The 21,578-nt window shown below is 30.1% G+C and overlaps 6 protein-coding genes and 1 pseudogene across 6 annotated transcripts in view; 4 read left to right on the top strand and 3 right to left on the bottom strand.

The window, feature by feature from the left end:
- Window positions 1-300: 300 nt before the first annotated feature.
- LOC113369770 (DNA-directed RNA polymerases I, II, and III subunit RPABC3-like) lies at window positions 301-1,407 on the top strand. Its single transcript, XM_026610341.1, has 2 exons — window positions 301-802; window positions 874-1,407. The coding sequence occupies exons 1-2, from the start codon at window positions 517-519 to the stop codon at window positions 1,044-1,046; spliced, it is 459 nt and encodes a 152-aa protein (XP_026466126.1). The 5' UTR covers window positions 301-516; the 3' UTR covers window positions 1,047-1,407.
- A 201-nt stretch (window positions 1,408-1,608) lies between these two features.
- On the top strand, window positions 1,609-5,105 carry LOC113369769 (kelch-like protein 18). The gene is made up of 11 exons (XM_026610340.1): window positions 1,609-1,947; window positions 2,152-2,282; window positions 2,425-2,565; window positions 2,634-2,822; window positions 2,905-3,075; window positions 3,236-3,372; window positions 3,499-3,721; window positions 3,864-3,943; window positions 4,093-4,291; window positions 4,447-4,637; window positions 4,882-5,105. Exons 1-11 carry the CDS (start codon window positions 1,810-1,812, stop codon window positions 5,007-5,009), a joined length of 1,728 nt encoding a protein of 575 aa, XP_026466125.1. The 5' UTR covers window positions 1,609-1,809; the 3' UTR covers window positions 5,010-5,105.
- A 191-nt stretch (window positions 5,106-5,296) lies between these two features.
- LOC113370420 (deleted in autism protein 1-like) lies at window positions 5,297-6,431 on the bottom strand. Its single transcript, XM_026611085.1, has 5 exons — window positions 6,348-6,431; window positions 5,949-6,133; window positions 5,764-5,873; window positions 5,574-5,716; window positions 5,297-5,491 (listed from the first exon to the last, which is right to left on the bottom strand). Exons 1-5 carry the CDS (start codon window positions 6,429-6,431, stop codon window positions 5,297-5,299), a joined length of 717 nt encoding a protein of 238 aa, XP_026466870.1.
- Window positions 6,432-7,063: 632 nt separating this feature from the next.
- On the top strand, window positions 7,064-12,796 carry LOC113369768 (tRNA (uracil-5-)-methyltransferase homolog A-like; the record flags this gene model as incomplete). The annotated part of the gene is given in 9 exon segments (XM_026610339.1): window positions 7,064-7,256; window positions 7,335-7,505; window positions 7,731-7,883; window positions 7,956-8,417; window positions 8,591-8,706; window positions 8,779-8,887; window positions 11,787-11,909; window positions 12,113-12,308; window positions 12,534-12,796. Coding segments are annotated over 9 exon segments (1,758 nt in total), but the record flags the coding sequence as incomplete, so codon positions are not given.
- On the bottom strand, window positions 8,852-11,480 carry LOC113369767 (annotated as a pseudogene).
- Window positions 12,797-13,308: 512 nt separating the features above from the next.
- Window positions 13,309-15,773, bottom strand: LOC113370419 (probable flavin-containing monoamine oxidase A). The gene is made up of 9 exons (XM_026611084.1): window positions 15,653-15,773; window positions 15,268-15,533; window positions 15,044-15,200; window positions 14,871-14,983; window positions 14,566-14,699; window positions 14,356-14,497; window positions 13,958-14,122; window positions 13,588-13,883; window positions 13,309-13,468 (listed from the first exon to the last, which is right to left on the bottom strand). Exons 1-9 carry the CDS (start codon window positions 15,771-15,773, stop codon window positions 13,309-13,311), a joined length of 1,554 nt encoding a protein of 517 aa, XP_026466869.1.
- Window positions 15,774-17,022: 1,249 nt separating this feature from the next.
- The window catches only part of LOC113369879 (kinase suppressor of Ras 2), a 7,159-nt gene continuing 2,603 nt past the window's right edge, over window positions 17,023-21,578 (top strand). Inside the window, exons 1-9 of the mRNA XM_026610484.1 lie at window positions 17,023-17,326; window positions 17,444-17,587; window positions 17,929-18,073; window positions 18,161-18,637; window positions 18,761-19,048; window positions 19,239-19,511; window positions 19,582-19,706; window positions 19,863-19,986; window positions 20,280-20,494. Coding sequence (XP_026466269.1) covers window positions 17,177-17,326; window positions 17,444-17,587; window positions 17,929-18,073; window positions 18,161-18,637; window positions 18,761-19,048; window positions 19,239-19,511; window positions 19,582-19,706; window positions 19,863-19,986; window positions 20,280-20,494 — 1,941 coding nt within the window. The 5' untranslated portion in view covers window positions 17,023-17,176. The remainder of the gene's footprint in view (window positions 17,327-17,443; window positions 17,588-17,928; window positions 18,074-18,160; window positions 18,638-18,760; window positions 19,049-19,238; window positions 19,512-19,581; window positions 19,707-19,862; window positions 19,987-20,279; window positions 20,495-21,578) is intronic.

Genomic DNA, 21,578 nt, shown 5'->3' with positions numbered 1-21,578 from the left:
ATTTCGTGGTCCCACGTGGACCCACGTGGACCCCCAAATTTTGTTTTCCCTGCCGTGGACCCCTTAAAAGTTGCCATGGACCCCTGGGGGTTCATGTGGACCACTTTGGGAATCGCTGGTCTATATGAACACGGTCATAGATAAGGAACACGGTATTCTAATAAGGATATTAGTTGACAGCAAATTCAACTCATAAATGTGTCATCTGCCATATTTGTTGGTCGTCGAATTTCACATTAAAATCCGCTAGAGGAGAGCTTGCCCTATAAAATTTATTAGCATTTTAGCGTTGGTAGCATGTCAGCGGTTTGACAAGTTGAGTTGAACCTAAATGCGTTATTTCCTATTCCTTCTGTTTTATATTATTTGAGAAATAAAAATTATTGGTTAATATTTATAAATCGCCGAATGCTCGTGTCTATTTATTCGAATTGCATAAAATAAATCAACGCATTTGTAATTCATTCATGAACTTTTCTTGTCAAAGAATTAAGAAATTGCATTGTTAACCTAAAAATGGCTGGTGTTTTGTTCGAAGATATTTTTAATGTGAAGGATATGGATCCTGAAGGCAAAAAATTCGACAGGGTTAGTCGATTGCATTGTGAATCAGAATCATTCAAAATGGATTTGATACTAGATATAAACTCTTGGATATATCCTATGGAACTTGGAGACAAATTTCGACTTGTTCTTGCTACTACTTTACGAGCAGATGGATATCCAGACAGTGGACCAAATGATTGGAGTCCGATAGAAAGTGAAGGATCCAGAGCAGACAGTTTTGAATATGTTATGTCTGGTGAATATATGAACTTTTTTACATTGAGCTAACGTGTTAAAGAAATTACATGTAATTCTTTTATATATTAGGAAAAATATACAGACTTGAGGGTGACGACAATGCCATGGAGGCATCTAGTAGGTTAGCTGCTTATGTTTCATTTGGGGGATTACTAATGCGTCTTCAAGGTGATGCCAATAATTTACATGGATTTCAAGTTGAGCAACACATATACCTATTAATGAAGAAGCTTGCGTTTTAAGATATAGGTCATCATAATTAAGATTCATTAAAATGCATCGTTTTTAGTTTTAATATGTATAGAATATTTAACTTCCCAAAGAAGAAACTTAGGTTGATCTATTTCCTGAACATATTTTTTTAAAGGGATTGAAATATCAATCTAATCTAAACATAATCAAAAAGAAATTCTTAAATAATGTTTAAATGTAAATCTACAATCTGCCTAATGTGATTTATAAATTATTAAAAAAAATATTTCCAAAAGTCCAAAAGGCATTTTTGTATGTAATAAATTTACACAATTCAATCTGTTCAATCTTAAAAATAATATATCAGGCTATTTTGACTGAGCTGGTCCGAGCTTATGAATTGTATTGTCCAGGCCGTAGATAAATAAACTTTTATTATTAAATAAAATAAATAAAACAACTTGACAGTTTGCGACGTTCTTCACACGTTTCTGGTTGTTTCTCTCACCGCTAGGTGTATGATTTTTATGTTGGTGACATTGACAGTACTTTTCTGTTTATAACCAAAATGTCAAATAATTCTAATTTTGACACACTAAGCAAAAGTCAAATTTTAGTAGGACCATTTCCTGATTACTTTTTATATTTTATACTATTTATATTTTTGCTAATGGAATTTCTATAGGTATTGTTAGATTTGAAGTTTTTGAATTATAATAAATAAAGGATGGTCACTATAAACAAAAATTATATTATTATGAAATATTAGTGATAAATTTTAATGATAAAAATTAAGAAATTTATTTGAAAAAAATGTGCGACACTATAAGTATGGAAGTAGCAGATGACGAGGATTGTTCATATTTTCAACAAAGTGAGCTATTTGCTGAGGGCCTAACAGTCATGGAAGAAATTAGGCGCCAGGGAAAACTGTGTGATGTCACTTTAAAAGTAACGTTGGAATTTTGGGGCTTGTCCCTGCATTAAGTCTACTTATAACTTGCTTTATATAATATAATATGCGTTATTTAAATTTATATTTTTGAAACAAAAAATCCGTTTTATACTCTAATTTGAAAGTAATCGGGTTTATGAAATGCTTATTCATATGATATAATAATTATGAAACTATAATAAACTATGAATATCCTCTAGGTGGAAGACCAGTCCTTTTCCGCTCATAGAATTGTTTTAGCTGCTTCAATTCCATACTTTTACGCAATGTTCACACACAATATGGTAGAAAGTAAGAAAAGAGATATAGTTATGAAAGGAATAGAGCCAAAGTATGTTTATTATAACTTTGATAAAAAATATTTGTATAAATGTATGTATGAAATATTTTTTGTGTGTATGTGGCAGAGAGTTTTTAAAATGTTGAAATAAGTACATGTTGCATTCTTTAAAATAATGTTTTTCTTTCTTTAGAGCTTTAGAAACCCTTATAAATTTTGCTTATTCTGGCAAGGTTACAATATCAAATAGAAATGTACAATCTCTCATGGTTGGAGCTTCCTTTTTGCAACTGACAAAAGTTCGTGATGCTTGTGCAGATTTTTTAAAAATGAGGTATTGATAATAATTTCAAAAAGCCATTGAATACATTTCAAATATTAATTAAACGATTTCATTTGAAGATTTCATCCCCACAATGTGCTTGGAATAAGACAATTTGCAGAAACATTGGGATGTACTAAATTAAAAACACATGCAGATATTTACTTGGCACAATTCTTTCATGAAGTGTGTTTAAGTGATGAATTTTTACTATTATCAAATACTGAAGTATTAAATATAATTCAATGTGATGGTTTAGATATCAGTAGGTAATTACAGGATTCATTATTTTTATATTAGTTTCAAAAACTTAGAAGCAATATCAAGTTAAAGTGTTGCTTTTTACTATAGCGAGTCTGAAGTGTTTGAAGCTTTAATGGGTTGGATTGGACACAATCCAGATGAAAGACAGCAATACTTACCTGAGTTGCTGGCACATATTAGATTACCTTTATTACCTCCACAATATTTAGCTGATCGAGTAGCAACAGAAGAAATGATTAGAACATCTCATAAATGCAGGTGCATAGTAAACATTTATTACTTCTTAAATGATTAATTTTAATTAAAATAAACTTCTGTTAAAAATCATGTTAAGATAAACTGTGTTATTTTTCTGTTTTTCCAAAAGTATTTTCAACTAGTTGTTAATATTAATTTTAATATATTTATTTTAAATCAGAGATCTTCTAGATGAAGCAAAGGATTATCATTTAATGCCTGAACGAAGAAGTCTTATTCCTAGATTTCGAACACAACCTAGAGTATTTGAATATTCCATTGGACATATTTATGCTGTTGGAGGACTTACTAAAAATGGTTTGTTTATTCTTCAACAAATTATTAGAAAAATGTTCTATCTGGGATGTGTTGAATTAAATTAATTGATTATTTTATTTAATTTATCAACTTTTCAACAGAAAGTATCTAAAGTAAATTTTGTAGGAGACTCTGTATCAGCTGTAGAAACATTTGATCCTAAACTTGGCCAATGGCAAATAGGTGAAGCAATGTGCATGATGAGATCTCGAGTAGGTGTTGCTGTTTCCAAAGGTCGTTTATATGCTTTCGGAGGTTTTAATGGAACTGAGAGGTTAAAAACTGTAGAAATTTATGATCCTGTGCTAAAACGATGGGAAAAGGGTAGTCCCATGCAATATAAACGAAGGTAAATTTACCACTTTATATAAACTTAAACTTCAAATGTTTTGAATCATTTTTTCAAAAAATTATCATATTCTGAAGTTGTTATCACACTTTCTCAATATTAATATTTGAAATCATTTTTTTTTTAACTTTTTTGAATTTAGTGCTGTTGGAGTTGCTACATTAGGAAATCTGATTTATGTTTGTGGAGGATATGATGGAATAACATCACTTAATACAGTCGGTATGTTATTTTTACATTGATTGAAAAAATATATTTAATTTTTTGTATTTTGGTGATAAATAATGATTCACATTTATAAATTTTATAAATGTAATTAAAGTTTCTAGGTTTATTTTATCATACCGCTTACATCATATATTCTATTTTAGAATGTTATAATCCAAATACCGATACATGGAAATTAATAAGTCCCATGATAAAATATCGTTCTGCTGGTGGTGTGGCTTCATTATCTGGTTATATTTGGGCATTAGGTGGTCATGATGGACTTTCCATTTTTGATTCTGTTGAAAGATATGATCCCAGAACAGACACTTGGGTGAAAATGGAATCTATGCTAACAAGAAGGTGTTATTCTTTTTTTTTTGTAAATTTTTAAAGCTTATTGAAAGTAATTATGCATTTAGATTAATTGTCCCTCTTATTACAATTTTTTATATTCATCCAAACTTTATTTTTAATTTATCATTATTGGCTTCATGATTTTAATTATTATGTTGTAGATGTCGCTTAGGCGTTGCTCCTCTAAATGGTAAATTATATGTTTGTGGAGGATATGACGGTTCAAAATTTCTTCAAACTGTAGAAATGTTTGACCCTGTTACAAATTCTTGGTCATTTGTTGCGCCCATGAATGTCATGAGATCAAGGGTAGCTTTAGTTGCAAACATGGGCAAGCTTTGGGCTATTGGGGGTAAGATATAATTAGTAAAATATCTTAATTTCTCACTCAGTTTATGTTCAAAAAGTTTATAGACATTAGAAAATAAAACTTTCAATATAAAAGTAATGACTTCTAGCATATTAGCAATTTTTTCTATCTTAATTGTTAATCTATTCTTAATCTTGTGATTTTAAAACAATTTATTTTTTCTATCTTAATATTATATATTTTTTATGAACTCGCCATTCGTTATGCTAGTTTAAATGTGTTATAGGATATGATGGTGAGAGTAATTTATCAACTGTTGAAGTATATGATCCAATTGCAAATGAGTGGTCAATGGCGCCTGCCATGTGTGCTCATGAAGGAGGTGTTGGTGCTGCAGTAGTGCCCGTGATCTAGTATATAATTTTTGACAATTTATATGTGATATTATAAAAACATACGTTTGCATTCTTTGTTAAGCAGATTAATTTGCTGCTCGATTAGAAAACATTGACAAGAATAAGTTTTATTTAAAATTGGTAAAAACTTTGATCTTATTAAAGCTCTCTTTATTTTTGTATTATGTTAAAATATGAAATTTTTAGATCTGTTATTATAAAACTATAGTATATAATATACAAATTAAGATAACAAACTGATTTATGTTTCCTTTAAATGAACAAGTATATACATTAACTTTTAAGCTAAGTAGATGACAATATTTGTATACTTTCTTCTAACATATGTTTTATTTCTAAGCTTACAGAAAATCTCGATTTTGTAACATTGGCTCTAAAAGGATTGACACAGTCATGTAATAGGTCGACTAGATTTGGAAATCTTTCATTAATTTCTTTTGGAATTCCATGAAGATAGTTATGAGATTCATTTAAAAGCATCTGAAATGTTAATAATTATTTTAACTATTTTAAAAATTTAGTTATTCAGAATATAATAATTCACTTTTAACTTTTAACAAACCTCACAAGTCATATAAATATTGTGATCACTTAAATTATGTGAACATATATCTGTAGGCGAAAATGCAAAGCAATCTTTATTATCACATTTTATAATCTCACTTGTGTGGTTATTGTACCATTTGCTATAGCTCACTGAAAATACTATTTTGATTAAAATGAAAAATAATTTTATTGTTTAAAATTATTACCATTTTCAAACTGTTTATCTACTAAAATAATATGTTCGAGATCAATGTAGGATACTTTTCCACTCTTAGATACAGCTATATTATCCATTGAAATATCAGTTAAATATATCCTAATAATAATATTAAATATAGAAGTGAATACTTGATGAATATTATATTTATATACTTGCAAAGTTAAACTTTACCTAAACATTTCGTGTTTGAATGTAAATACAAAAGCGGCATTAAGTAATTGAATTGTAATATTAGCTCTTATTTTCCAATCTGAAGAGTAGAATTTATTAATTGTTTCACCCATATAGGACTGTGCATACAATCGACCGCAAAACCCTAAATGTTTTGCTATGGGATACTCTTCATAATTTAGCATCTTAAAAAATGAGTGCAATTACTTAAATAAATAAAAAATAAAATAAAGTTTGCTTCATAGAAAATATAATTTAACTGACCTGCAAAAGGATTGGCTCTGGATTAATGTATAATGTTATATACATATTATATAAAAAACTGCAATACTTGGCTTCATTTTTGAACATATTTCTTTGGGATGCAATCTGTTCAATTACATATTCAAATTTATTTACTCTAGGACACATTTGCAAACTGAAGTTATTTTCTAAGCCGTCATCAATGACTTTTAACATTAAAGAATTATATATTTTAGTCATTATACTTTGTCTATCACAACTTTTTATATTTTCATTTGGTAATAAATCAAGTTGTGATAAATCTTGTTCAGAACCTAATTTTTTTAAAACTATTCTTTGATCTAAATATTTGCAGTGTACTACATTTTTAAATGAAAATATGAGAGAAAAAATGTCTAGAATTATAAGATTATCATCTAGTAAAAGGTTGCACAAATCCATTCCATAACACTTTGGGCATTTATTTATTTCAAAATAACTGTATTGAAACTTTAGACCAATTTCAAAAATTGATAAAAAATTACACAAATTAAATAAAATGTAGAAATTTATTTTGGTAAATAATCTACTAAGATTCATGGTCATAAACTATATTAACGTTAACAGTTATATTGAACATGAATTTACACAAATTGGACATGTAATACAAGTAACGAAAATATAGGATAGTTACAAATAATTTTAACAACTATTAAAAATGTTGATAGCATTTAAAGAACAGTTAAAAATTGAAAAAAGTGAAGTTGTCATATTTATGTGCACGTTTTTAAATAATATTTTTAATATTTAAATTAATGAAATAAGTGTCTTCTGCCTTTCGGCTTATTCTGACAGCTGTTTGACATTCTTATCGAAGTTATTAAAGAGGTTAGGACATGTGCTTATTCTAATTTGTTTAAAATGATTTCTGAAAATACTCAGTCAAATGAAAATGTGGAAATTAAAGCAGAATTGGAACAACCAAAAAATCAAGATGATGTTTATGATTATTTAAATCGTGATGGTTTTACTTCAGAAATATTTAAAGTTGAAATACGTGGATTACCAAAGTTTTATGGCATTAGTGTACGTTTTAGTTTATTTTGTATTTTAGATTATTTAAAGAACTGTACCAAAGAAAATTATATATTTTGTCTATTTTAGGAGTTTAAAAAATTAATGAGCGATAAATTATCATTGGACTGCGTTAAAATAAAAACTATACGTCCGGGTAATCCTTGGGCCTTTGTATGTTTTCGCAGCGAAGATGATCGAAAAAAAGCTCTACAAAAAATAAATGGATTTCAGTGGAAAGGCAAATCATTATCAGCACATGTAAATCAATTTAATTATGAAATAAAAGTGTATTATGATAATTCAGCAGTATATATACTGCTAAAGTATTGTAATAGTGAAGTATTATAATAGTATTGTATTATAATACAATACACTACTAACATAAATTCTATAATGAATTTGATTTGGAGGATGAATAATTTCTTATTGAACAATAAGTATTGCAATTGACAATTAAGTAATATCACGTTTTTATGTATGTAGGAAGCCAAACCAGCACCAGACCCTTTGGTCAAGAAAAGAAAACAATTAGAAGCCATTGATCAAGCTACAAAAAAAATTAAAGATAATATTTCACAAGATGAAAAACTGAAAAATTCTACCACTCCATATTGGAATCTAACTTATACAGAACAGGTTTAATAATTATTTATGATTAATACTATTTCAGAATAGTATTTATTACGAAATACTCTTATATGTTTTCAGCTGGAAAAGAAGCAAAAAGAAATTCAAAATATTTTAAAGGACTACAATCATCAATTAAAGAAGTGGATGCAGCCATCACTAAAAACTTGGCTAGATAAACAAAAGAATAAATACAATGGATATATTTGTGAATTATTAAATATAATTCCATCGCCAGTGGAAAATGGATATCGTAACAAATGTGAATTTTCTATAGGATTGGATGATGAAAATCATTTGCCCACAGTTGGTTTTCGATTAACTAGTTATGATAAAGGTTCCACGGCAGTAGCTCCAGTTGAGGAATTGAATCATATACCAGACCAAATGAAAGCTGCAGTAAAAGCTTTTCAAATATTCGTAAGAAATTCAAAATATAGTGTATTTTCACCAGAAGACCACAGTGGATATTTTAGGCAATTGACCATAAGGATCTCAAATTTTACAAGAGAATTAATGCTCATTGTTGGCATACATCCTCAGGTAATATTAGTGAATATTCATAAGTTGTTTTTTTTTTGTGTAATGTAAATGTAGTAATAAACCATGTGTAAACAGTAAATTATTTGCAACTATGAATTCAATGAGCTGCATAATTTATTGCTTATCCAGAGCAATTTTTATTAATAATTTTAAAATTGAGAATGTATTTCTAGAATTTGACTGAAACTGAAATCACAGCATTCAAGGAGGATTTGAAAGATTTTTTTTCATCAGGTGAAGGAAAAGATATTGTAGTCAATTCTTTATATCTGCAATTTATTACAAAACGGTAAGTAATTATTGTTACTTCAATTAAAATAGGTAATCAAACACTGAATTCATGTGAATTACTTATTCTTAGATCTTCAGGAGAGGCTACTTTAGATGTTATACATATTATGGGAACAACTCATATAACTGATCAAATTCTCGGCCTGCAATATCAAATATCTCCAGAAGCTTTCTTTCAAGTAAGTGGTTTTTATTAAACTTTATTAGATACATATTAATTAAAGGATAGTAATTAATTTCTTCTTCCACCTCTTTCTTTTACTTGTAATGTAACAACTGTCCCTGGAGAAATGTTGTAAAATGCCAATGAATTAGTGTCTTTATAAAACAAACCATCGTATGATAATTTTTGTTTTGCTGGTGGCATTCCAGTCTCCTCTTGAATTCTTGATTTGAGACTGCCTATATTATCGGTCAAAGCCATTACAATAGATAACATTTGACCATTAAGCCTCCATTCAGGTTTATCAGGAACCATTGGTGCCAGAACCTTGAAATTCACAGGACTTGGGTTTCTGGCCAAAAATACTTGCTCAGGAACCAGTGAATCTTCAGATCTTTGTTTTTTATTTGGAATGTCATCTTCCGCACTCATTTCTAAACCATGCTTACCTGGCATTTGTGGTGGAGGTGGCATAGGTGGCATGGGAGGCATATGTCCAATATTTGCAGGAGACATTGTTGGCATACCTGGTGGGCCAAGGTAAGGAAGCTGTGATGGAACACCATATGCTGGTCGTGCCATCATTGGTCTCATGGGTTGCATCATCATCATAGGTGGTGGCTGAGCCATTATTGGAGCTTGTGTCATCATAGGTGCTGTTGATTGTGACACGGGTTGTGCAGTCAACACAGGTGCTGCAGAAACTGACTTGTTAATTACAGGTTTAGTAACATTTACTGGTCTTCCAGAAACTGGCTTTGGACCTATTTTCTCTTTCTCTTCATCTGGTAATAAGCCTTTTACCTTGTGTATTTGGTGAATTTGCTCTTCAAGTGTTATATTTGCTCTAGCAGCACGTGTAGCTGCCTCCACACTTGAAGTGTGGCCATCCCATGTCACACGTTCTTCTTTGCGGCTTTCTTCTTCTCCAATTTTTTTACCAATAGCTGCTTCTTCATCACCCACACCGAAAATATCTGTTCTCCTTTCAGCTAGTTGTTTAAGACTCGCCTCAATGGCTGAACCAGCGGCATAAACATTTTCTTGAGCTTGCTTGTCAGATTGTTGGCCACGCATTTCGACCCACCTTGGATCAAGAAGTCCAATACGCATATGCTCTGCAACTTTATTTACTGGTATTCTTTCACCAGTTATAGGAGAAATAAGGAAATCTTCACTGTTTTCACTCTTAGCTGGTTTATTTGCCTTCTTTGGATCATATTTTTTTATGACAACTTTGTCCAGTGACGGGGGCTCCATAAGATTTTCAGTAGAAGGTTGTGATGAAGCTGAATCCTTTTGTTTTTTACCTTCATCTTCATCAGAACTATCTTCATCCATATCCTGTATTTGATTATTGTCACGAACATTTGTACGATCTTCCATGACACTTAATGATACTGCAGTAGATTCAGATTCTTCATCTTCATCAGAATCAGATTCCAGCTGCATTTCAATATCTTCATCGTCATCTAAACGCTCCTGCATTAACACTCTAGCACCTACATCATCTGGAGTAGTAGGAGGGGGAAAATTACCTTGTTCAAAGGGTTGATAATCTACTGTCTCTACGACAACAAACTCATGCCAATCAATCTGAGCATAAGCAACTCTTTCACGTTCTATTTTTTCCTCTTCCTTTCTTTTTTGTGCTTCTTGATGCTTAATCCAATCAGCACGGTATTTAACTTGCTCCAAAATAAAATCACCTCCCTTAGCTTCATTATCCAACTTACTCATTAACTCCTTTGGTGGAATCAAAACTTTTGTATATTGTTCAAGCAACTTAGTGAAGTACTGAAATAAAGAGTGCTGTGGTCGCAAAAAGTCAAACTGATAATTTCGCTGTTCACGATTCATTAAATTTGTTAGAAATTGTCTACCATTTCTAGCTACAAATTGAGCAGTTAATTTAACAATATCTAAGTCCATAGCTGAAATTGATGGAGGATCTGCAATAAATTCAAACTCTGGTGGAGGATCTTTTGGTACAAACTGCTGTTCAGTAATTTGTTTCAGTAATTCTTGTTGTTTCTGATGTGCTGCAGATGTCACCGAAAGTTTTTGCAAAGATGCTGGTAATGCAGATGCATTTTGATCATTTCCTTTACCATCTCGAATATCTTTGACCTTTTGCTGATAATAAGCATGATAAGGATCACCTGCACTCAAAAAATTGAATTTTGGATTCCCTAGTTCATTTTGACGAATTCTATTTTCGAACTCTGGTCCATTACGTGCAACAAAACTAGCAGTTTTGTCTACAATATTACGTACTTCTGGTGGGGGATATATTATTCCAATGGTGTTTGTAGTTTGTTCTGGGGGTGGTTCCGTGTTTGCATTTTCAACTGGAGCCGGTGCAATCACACTGACGTCGGGCATCTTGCTATAAAGCACAAGTAAAGTAACCCAGATTAAATATGTGTATTTCTATGAAATAATATGAAATTAGTGACAAACTTACTTTAATTAAATCTCTATCATATATTTGATAAACAACTTCTGATCTCAATCAATTATCATACGCTAACAATAAAATAACCAAATTATCTTATGCTGTCAACCATTGCACTCATTACCACATAACCCTATATTTCCCTATGAAGATACTTAGTGTTGCCAGATCAAAATTGATATTCTTTTTCACTGACTTATGAACGACTTCCGAGTTTTGAAATTTTGAAAGATTGTCTGATACATAAGTAAGATCTGATAGATCTGATTCCATATCAGTTGTAAAACTAATTCCTAGACAATATAATAATGGCATAATTTGTCTATATTCTCTATTTGAAGGTATTGTTATATATTCAGAACCTACTCTTCTTTTATCTATGTTCAGAACCGTTTAATTTCATTAATAATTTTGAATTAATAAATTAATTCTTACAATAAATTTTATATAATTCTAGGTAAATACCAAATGTGCCGAGATTTTATATACCAAAGCTATAGAATTAAGTAAACCTACTTCTGAAACAACTTTGTTGGATATATGTTGCGGAACAGGAACTATTGGACTATCATTTGCTAAGGTTAAATTAATTATTTATTAATTTTCAATCAAAATATTATCCACAACAGCCTAATAGCAATTTTTGCTACAAGTCATCAATGCTTTACATATTACATTTTTCATTGTATTTATTTTGGTATGATTATTTTGTCTTTTCAAAGTTATTGATTCTATTATCGTCAAATTTACTATTTATATTGTAATATTGGTTCATATTTATAGTATTGTGAAAAAGTTATTGGCGTGGAGATTGTACAACAAGCAGTGATTGATGCAAAGAAAAATGCAGAAAATAATAATATCAAAAATGCTGAATTTCATACTGGGCCAGCTGAGGATGTTTTAAGTTCTGTATTATGGGCAACTAAAGATCAAAAGGATGTGTTAGCTATTGTGGATCCACCAAGGGCTGGCTTGCGTACGTTTATATATATTACTTTAGAAGTCGTGCGTTCTGAATATAATTATATATATATATATATATATATGTTTAATTTGAATTCTCAAGTTAAACATATATATCAACATCAAATTCAAGACTATTCAAAAATATATACATATATAGTTTGTTAATTAATAATTTATTTAATTACAATTAAATGTGTATTTTATTTCAAATCAATTCATGATTTTTTTTTGTCAGATACTCGTGCTATAACGCAGCTCCGTCGATGTGTAGAGTTAAAACGTCTTGTGTACATTGCTTGTAGTCCTCGTTCAGCAATTAAGAATTGGATAGATCTGTCTCGGCCAACATCTAAGACTATGCGTGGAGCACCATTTCTACCAGTTAAAGCAATTGCAGTTGATATGTTTCCCCAAACTAAACACTGTGAATTTATTCTTTATTTTGAGCGAATTGAGGACCACACTTTGAATCATATTAAGAATAAACTAGATACAGAGCAAATGAAACATTCAATTCAAGAAAATGAGCCTGATGTTTTGAAATCTGGTATGCCATAGTTTTTTAACATATTTTTTATTATGAAAAATAAATGCTGGATAATCAGTTACTATTTCTCCATGCCAGCTAAATGTTTATCATTCTTGAATTATCATATGTGTAATACGTAGCATTAGTTGCAGAAAGATGATAATATAATTACTATACTTGAATAATGTGCAATAAATGACATCGTTATTTATTATTGACAGATGATGCCATGAATATTATTGCCCAAGAAGAAATGGAGTCAAATATTACAGGTGATGTCATAAATAAATCTAATGACCAGATTTAATATTAGCTTTAAGCATATTTACACCATATTGTTGAAGACGTCATTTAAAAATTATCTACTTCTGGTTATAAATTATATCTTCACATATTTTGAAAAAACTATGTAAAAAAATTTAGAATGAATGTATATTTTCATACAAAGAATACAAAAGTACTTCAATATTGAAATAATCTTTTATTTAGCTATAAGTGACATGCATTTATACACCCTTCGAGCAACATAAGCAATTACTGCACATATTAAGAGTCCTGTAATTCCATATAGATCAACGTACTTGGGTGCTGTTCTATCAAAATTTGTTCTTGCCCTTCCTGATGCATCATAAAACTTTGCACTGCAATTTAAAATTATTTGCATTAAATGTGTGTAATGCAAATGCATTAAAAATGTTGATTTTTTTATGTATTCATCTATTTTTACGTAACCAACTATTTTGATAAATATATTACTAACTGAAGAGAAACATAATCTTTGACATTTAGACATTGTGGCCTAAGCTCTTGTAAAGCCAATGTAGCGCTCCGTTGTCCAGCTTGTATAGCCCCAGAAACATGTAAGCGCCAAGTGGTTGCTGTTTCTGCACCCGCAAAAAGCAAACGGCCTTTGAGTTTAGTCATATCATTAAGTGCTTTAGCATATCCTAATCCAATAGGCTTAGGGCTCGAAAAATTGTGAAATTCAAAGGCAATTGGATTTTCCATTTGTGGCCCGAAGAGGAAAGAAAGTTGGTTTATTATGCATTCTTTAACCTGTGTAATTAATATTGTTGCTCAATACTAATATTAGAGTATTGAATTATTATTCAATCAAAATGTCTATATACTCTTTCTGGGTTTTCTAGCAGTTCATTACTAGCAGTTATGCCTTCGATATTGTACACTAATCCTGTCAAAGCGTATGAGGACGACGTTGATATATCATATATATATTGAGCAGGTCCTTCCAAGCTAAATACCTCTCCTGAGAGTCCTTGGTCAAACCAGTAACGCTTGAAAATGTAATTTATTTGTTGTTATATATTTTCATAACAGATTATCTATACCTGACTTAAATATAAGAAAAAATAATAGATTTCGCTTGTTGTAATGTAGTAAATGGTTGCAGGTTAAAGGAAAAAATATAAAAACTATTAGCGTAAACAATTAAAGTTTAATATCATTCCATATTTTTTCATGAACATGATAATATTTTAATATTTCTTAAAGTAAAAATCCATCAAACCTCATCAAAAGTTGCTATAAATTGTAAAATGCAAGCATCCGTTGATTCTTCAAATAGATTATTTATATCTTCCCCAAGATCTGGCTCATATGAAATATATGACATATCTTCCAGTGGAATGGCAAGAATGGCATAAGAACATCTGTAATAAAAATCAATTAAATATACTATCAGCTATCGTTAAATAAATAATTTTCATTTATTACTAACATATATTTTTTCTTCATTGTTTCAATAGTGACATAAAATTTGGATTGAGTAATAGTTGTGACTTTTTCCCTGAGTTTGATGAATTTGAATCCAATTTGTGACGATAGCTGACGAACGATTTTCCCACATCCCTCCTGAAAACTTTTATTCATATATTTATTATTACTTACTTAATTATTACTTATATTTGAATTAATACGAAATTACTGTTCAATCATGTTATATTAATCAAAAGTATTTAAAAAAATATGATATATTTTAAGCATGGATAAAACAAGAGTATATAGGTATGAACGAAAATGTACCTGTATGTAGCACTCCTTTGATCCCAACTTATTTGACAAAAAGTTTTGTAGACCGAATGTAGAATTGCAGAGACACAAAAAATAATATACGGATATTTCAGAAGGCTCTACACCTATTAATTTTTCTTGGTAATAAATATTATTGTTAAAATTATTTTTTAAGTATAATTTACCACAAATGATTCTGATGATGGTCCTGAAAGTTTCCCGAGCTCTTGAAGTCAACAAGTGGCTGCACATATACTCTTCTAAATCTATATTATCTAAATACGAATAACCCACTACATAATCACTAATGTTGAATGAAATACCAACACTTATGGCATCCATCTGCAATAAGTTTACTATACATTCACTTAAAACTAATTTATATAAAAATATGAGGGTGTTTACGTACTTTAGCAACAAAGTTATTCAATTCTAACTTAGAGACAGCAGACAAAAACTCCAACACATCTAAACCTATATATTTTTCCTTTTTATTTGCTTGTCCAATACGTAAACCATCTGAGACTTGGTCCAGAAGATTCAGTTTCAACGACTGAATCATTTGCATTAAATGTGGTTGTTTGCATGAAACAAAATGAGCACCCATATCAAATGTGGAGAATTTATCATTTTTTGTTCTCATTCCTAAGGTATGTAATTTACCACCTATTTGATCTGAAAAATAAAGAGATTCTGGTTTATGAGATTATATAGGTAATTATACCCTACAAATAATTCGAAATTGAGCTTGAAATATTTTCTCTAATCGTAATCAAAATCTGATGTCACAGTACCAGAAGACTCTAAAACTAAGACCCGAAGACTTCCTTCCTTGACCAGTAGATGATGAGCTGCACTTAATCCTGATATTCCTGCTCCTACTATTATAACATCGTACTCGGGTAAAGCCGACATTCATTTCAGACTTAGTTATAATTTATTTACACCAAAAACATTAATGTATAGATAATTAGTAGTATAAAAGTATTAGTAATAAAAAATCGACATTAGTAATATAAAAGTAAAAAAATTAAATGAAAAGTAAAATAATTAATTTTAAAATTTGAAATAACTTCATATCAAATATTTTATTATAAATGGCATAAATTTATGTTTGTCATTTATTTCAGAATAACATAATTATAATTATTAATAGAATCATGTTGCGTTTACAATCTAACGAAAGAAACTGTTTGAAATCAACTGGGTCTGTAGACCAAACATTTGTCTCATGAGGGTTTGCAGTTTTTAATTTTCCCAGGCCATTGTGCTAACGATTTACGCAGTAACCCGGGACGACGCATTGCCGCAGGTCAGAAAGACGATGTTGGGACTTACTCAAATACCATCGCCACGGCCGCGCGCCTTATATAGGGAAGCAGGCTGCTTCGAATTCGGTGTTTTTATTTAACGCTTCCGATAAAAGACTTGATATATATATATATATATATATATATAATATATATAATAATATTATATATATATTTATAATATTTTTTTCATTTTATTTAATACTTTATTTATTCTATGAATGTGAGTCTTACTCATAGTATAAAATTATATATTTGGTACGTAATTGTTCGGTCGACGGTTTGTGGGCCTGGATCTTACATAAGGGTTCAGTAATTTTCTACAATCGTACAAATACATTCAATTCAATACTCTTCATTAATTATAAAAGTAAGTTAAAACCTCTTCTTTTATCTATGGTTAAAACAATGAATCTTGTTGGATTCTGTCCGATGTTTTCAAACTATTGAAGAGAGAAGAAACTAACATTTGAAATTAACCGTGAACGATGATCAGTGACGAAAATAAACTTTATGAGTTAATTTAAATGAATTCTAATTAAAATAATACAAAAGTATATTATTATAAAAATAGTAACTAATTTTTAATAATCGTTCATTTTTCTAGTAGAAAACATCAGGATAGCGGATTTGGTTGTAGGGTGAGTAGTGGCATCAATCAATTTAATATTAATCTTTCTATTAAAGCAACCAATTGTTGTTATGTTAATATAATGAATTAAATATGATTCAATATTATTATTATTACTTTTGAATAATATTAATATTCAAAAACGTACGTTGAAAATTAGTGTTGCAAGGTGTCGCGCGGTCGATTCAGTTCAGTTCAGTGTTTACTACTTCGATGTCGATGATTGGTCATGATAGCAAGTTCAAAGATGGCTCCTTCAACAACGACATAATTATTATCATTGATTTTATTTTTAAACATTTACAATGCGTGTAAAAAAATAAGTGTGACATGTTTTAAGAATGTCAGTACGATATAATAAACTTTAGCGTCTTAAAATGTCGGACGAGGAGCATGATAATGACGCTAGACGTGGTTTCTTGATGGTGCAAAATCTTATTGATGTTTCGGCTGATAGATTAGAGGGTCTCCGTACGCAATGTGCAACAAGTACCGAATTAATACAGCAAGAAATACGAACCCTAGAGGTGTATAAATCTATACATTTTATTAAATTATTTATATCATTTCTATTAGGTCGCTCTTCTGACAAATGAATTTGACAGGTCCGCATATATATTAAACAATTGTTCTTATGGTTGTAGGGTAAACTGATAAAACTCTTCAGTAGTCAACTCGTAACGAAAGCAAAACTTAAAAAAGAAAGGTCTTTACCATCTGAAATGAAGCATTCACCTTCATTAACTCAATGGTTGAAAGTTGTAGGATTAAGTGATGATTCTATACAGGTACTGAATAATCCATACAATATTAAGAATTAACTGTCATTCATTTTTTACTTAAAATCAGTTGCCTTCCAAGACTTAAAATACAAAGAACGTGTCAATAAATTTCCTATTGTCAGATATAAAAAATCCATACTATGTGAAGAATTAACTAACATTTATTCACTAATTTAGTTGCCTTGCAAAACTCAAAAGACAAAAAACATTATTTTAAATTTTGTATTATTAGATATTTGATTACATGAAATATTAGAGCAATTAAAACTTTTGTCTCCATAAATATTCATATTGGTTATTTTTCTGTAATAGACTTATACATTACTAGCACTAATTTAATATTGCAGGCTGTTTGTAAGAAAGTATCTTCTTTGGAAGCACTGCATGATAAATCAGAACATGAACTGAAGAAAATGCTCACTAAGAAAAATGCCAAGGAAGAAGAAATTAGAAGACTTAGTCGTGCATTGCATAATCTAAGAAGATATACAGGTAAGACATTAATATTAAAATAAAATTGTATTAATTTTTAGCATTACTTTGTGCCAAGTTTTTTATGTGTATGAATTTTGTTCACAGAAGTACTACTTCGGGGTGATCAAAGAGAACCATCAGAGCTTCATTGGGATTCTTGGGATAGGCACAATTTACTAAAATCTACATCACCCAGACCACAAAGAAACCATACTTCTAGAAAATCTGTTCCCTCATCTCAAGAGTTGATAAATGTTAATGGCAATGGAAAGGATTCAATTAATCAAGTGTCCCATGAGTCATTAGCTCACTTAGTAGAACAAAACTGCCTAGGAAGCTCGCCTAGTGTTTCATCTCATGATACTTTGAGTAATTCCTTTCAGAGTTTAAGAAGTATTCCTAATGACAGTCTACAATGTATAAACAAGAAAGAGCATTTTCAAAGCAATTTATTATTGGATTCTAGTGGAATCATATATGACTGTTCTCATTCAGAAAAAAATTTGACTTTAACTCCAAGTGGATCACTTAATTCTATTCAGACCGGTGCTATTCACTTGGATAATGCTAGCCTGACTGCAGGTATGTTATTTTAGTAATCTATTTGTTTTGTACTGTACTGACCTCAACATCTCAATGTGTATTATCATTGAGGTTTTAAATGAAAAAAAAAATCATCACACATTTTGTTCGTTCCTATCACAGATTCACCAGTAATTTCTGAAATGATTAGCAGCAATAATTGTACTCCTGCAAAACAAAGTTTAGCTGCTGATGCAACTTCCTTGATGAAGTCAAAATCGCAAGAATCTCAGCTAAACTGTACAAGTACAGAAAATGTGACTGAAGAAGTTATGATGAATAAACAAGCAATTGTAAATAATTCAATTACACATAATACTGATGCTACTGTAGATGATATTTATATCTCAGTTAGTCCACTCAAGTCTCCAAGAGGATCGACTTCTACAGACATTGAAGAAAATAATAAGGGTATTATTAGTTTCTTTCATTCTTTTGCATTGAAATAATTGTAAATATTAATGTTTTTTAAGTGCTAAAGGTTTCTAAATATTAAGTTTGACAAATTATATTAAAAATTTAATAATTTGTTATACTAAACCAATAATAAGGATATAAAAATTAACTATACTATAATATATATAAATATAATTAAATTCAGGCTCAACTACAACATTGCCAGTTCAACCACGCTCTCCACGTAACCCTATAGTAAGCAGAGGAATGGGGCATCAAATATCTCACCGGTTCACTAAGACTTTTCGAATGATGAGCAGTTGTGATTTTTGTGAAAAGCAAATGTTTATAGGAACAGGACTAAGTTGCAAGGAGTGCAAATTTCGTTGTCACAAGGAATGTGGGCCAAAAGTTCCACCATCATGTGGACTTCCTCAAGGATTTGTAGATGAATTCAAAAAGTTATTTCTGCCTGAAAGTGAGTTGAAATATAATAATTTAACTATTATTTCAGTTGTAGGTGTATTCTTTAATGATGATTCATTTAGGATATCAGCATAATTCATCACCGAGTCGTGGATCTTCTGGGCATTTACTTCCTGCAGCATTATTGCGAAGAGATAGACAAAAATCACATCCGCAACCTAATTCTAGTAGCATAGCACCTTTTCAGGTATGTACCAGTTTTAAAGCATTTGTAAAAATAATTATTAATTTATTAAACAGAAATAACTTTATTTATAAAATCTCTTACTAAATTGTTAAACAATATCATTGTATTGACGGTTTGCAAAATAAATACTCAAAACATTGTTGTACTTTATAACAGGGCCCAGATTCAAGTTCAAATACATCAAGCTGCAATAGCTCAACTCCTTCTAGTCCGGCTTTACAAGCACAGAATATTCCTCCTACACCTCAGCAAACAGCAAAGGGTCAATTTAATTTTCCAGGTTAGATATTTAATTGACTTTTTTTCAAAACTACCTAAATTCTTTTTCATTTAAATGTTCATAAAACCTATAAAAATGATTTTTAATTGTTTTTGAGATTTCAATGTCTTGTAATACTATTTAAGTAAATTTATAATATTGATTGATTGATATACATATAAAATTATTGATTATATATATATATATATATATATAAATATATAAAAAAATTCAAAATTAAATATTTCTTTCTTCCCATGCATTGCAAACTTTATCTTGATACCTTTGATCATTTATAAATTTAAATGTTTCAGAAGTTCCTCACGATAAGGAAATCATGTTAGAGGCCCATACTATGCATAAGCCAGGTGTTTCAGAATTGGTAGACACGAGGCAAAGCAATGACAGTGATAAAACAGTTTCATTAAGTGGCTCAAATTCAACAGACAGTGAACGAACCCCCGTACGAGTAGATAGTGTTGACGGAGAAACTAATGCCGGAGAATTAAGATGGCCTAGGCAAAATAGCGTTAGTAACATATTTGTTTTTAGAATAGAGTTAATACAATCTGACAAAAATATTGTTATACTATAGAAAGATATTAGTTAATTTAATTTTGTGTAAATTTTCACACAGCTTTCTATGCGAGAATGGGATATACCTTATGATGAACTGCATCTGTCTGATGTTTATTGGTAAAGGTAGATTTGGAACCGTTCACAGAGGAAATTGGCACGGTGATGTAGCTATCAAAGTGCTTGATACAACAATTGATTATGTGAATGAAAAAAAATCTTTGATGCATTCAAATTAGAGGTGAAATTTTGAAAAATTTATTTTATTGATTTATTATTATGGAAATATTTATTTATATTATTTCTAGGTTTCAACGTTCCGCAAAACTCGACATGAAAATGTTGTGCTATTTATGGGTGCCTGCATGAAGCCTCCTCATTTGGCGATTGTAACTGCCTTGTGCAAAGGCATGACACTTTACACACACATACACTTGCGTAAAGATAAATTTAACATGAATAGAACTACACTGGTTGCACAACAGATAGCCCAGGTAAATATCATTATTATTTTTTTATCTTTGTATATTATATAACTTTTCTTAAGGCAAAATGGCATTTATAACTTTTATTCTTCTTGTGTTGAATATCTCTTATAGAAACTTTATTTTAATTTCTGCTTGTAGGGAATGGGATATTTACATGCTCGAGGTATTGTGCATAAGGATTTGAAGAGTAAGAATATATTTTTGGAAAATGGTAAAGTTGTGATCACAGACTTTGGCCTATTCAGTGTTACTAAACTTTGTTATGGAAATAGGTAATACATTATACTTGAAATTAAATGCATTGTTTCATAAATATTAATTAAAAATGTTTTTTTTAGCAAAAATGACAGTTTAGGATACCGCTGGTTGGTTGTGTTATTTAGCCCCTGAAGTGATACGTAGTTAAGAGCACATCAAAATGTCATGAGAAGGAACTTCCTTTTACGCAGGCTTCAGATGTTTATGCATTCGGTAATTTTAAATATGCTGATTTTTTTAGACAAGAGCAAAATCATAACTCATACTAATTATTCTAGAACTGTATGGTAT

The sequence above is a fragment of the Ctenocephalides felis genome, unplaced genomic scaffold (assembly GCF_003426905.1).
Source record: "Ctenocephalides felis isolate EL2017-DRISC unplaced genomic scaffold, ASM342690v1 CF-g0.4_SCAFFOLD_01492, whole genome shotgun sequence".
In the NCBI taxonomy this organism is placed as follows: domain Eukaryota; kingdom Metazoa; phylum Arthropoda; class Insecta; order Siphonaptera; family Pulicidae; genus Ctenocephalides; species Ctenocephalides felis.
Note: the sequence above shows the minus strand (reverse complement) of the source record. Positions and strands in the feature narration are given on the sequence as shown.

Coding starts and splice junctions, on each gene's coding strand:
- LOC113369770 (XM_026610341.1), top strand. CDS start 517: ATGGCTGGTGTTTTGTTCGAAGATATTTTTAATGTGAAGGATATGGAT. Junction 803..873: donor TTTTGAATATGTTATGTCTG/GTGAATATATGA, acceptor TTTATATATTAG/GAAAAATATACAGACTTGAG.
- LOC113369769 (XM_026610340.1), top strand. CDS start 1,810: ATGTGCGACACTATAAGTATGGAAGTAGCAGATGACGAGGATTGTTCA. Junction 2,283..2,424: donor ATGAAAGGAATAGAGCCAAA/GTATGTTTATTA, acceptor TTCTTTCTTTAG/AGCTTTAGAAACCCTTATAA. Junction 2,566..2,633: donor GCAGATTTTTTAAAAATGAG/GTATTGATAATA, acceptor TTTCATTTGAAG/ATTTCATCCCCACAATGTGC.
- LOC113370420 (XM_026611085.1), bottom strand. CDS start 6,431: ATGACTAAAATATATAATTCTTTAATGTTAAAAGTCATTGATGACGGC. Junction 5,874..5,948: donor TTCAAACACGAAATGTTTAG/GTAAAGTTTAAC, acceptor TATTATTATTAG/GATATATTTAACTGATATTT. Junction 5,717..5,763: donor AGATAAACAGTTTGAAAATG/GTAATAATTTTA, acceptor TAATCAAAATAG/TATTTTCAGTGAGCTATAGC.
- LOC113370419 (XM_026611084.1), bottom strand. CDS start 15,773: ATGTCGGCTTTACCCGAGTACGATGTTATAATAGTAGGAGCAGGAATA. Junction 15,201..15,267: donor TGAATAACTTTGTTGCTAAA/GTACGTAAACAC, acceptor AACTTATTGCAG/ATGGATGCCATAAGTGTTGG. Junction 14,498..14,565: donor ACAATGAAGAAAAAATATAT/GTTAGTAATAAA, acceptor TTTTTATTACAG/ATGTTCTTATGCCATTCTTG.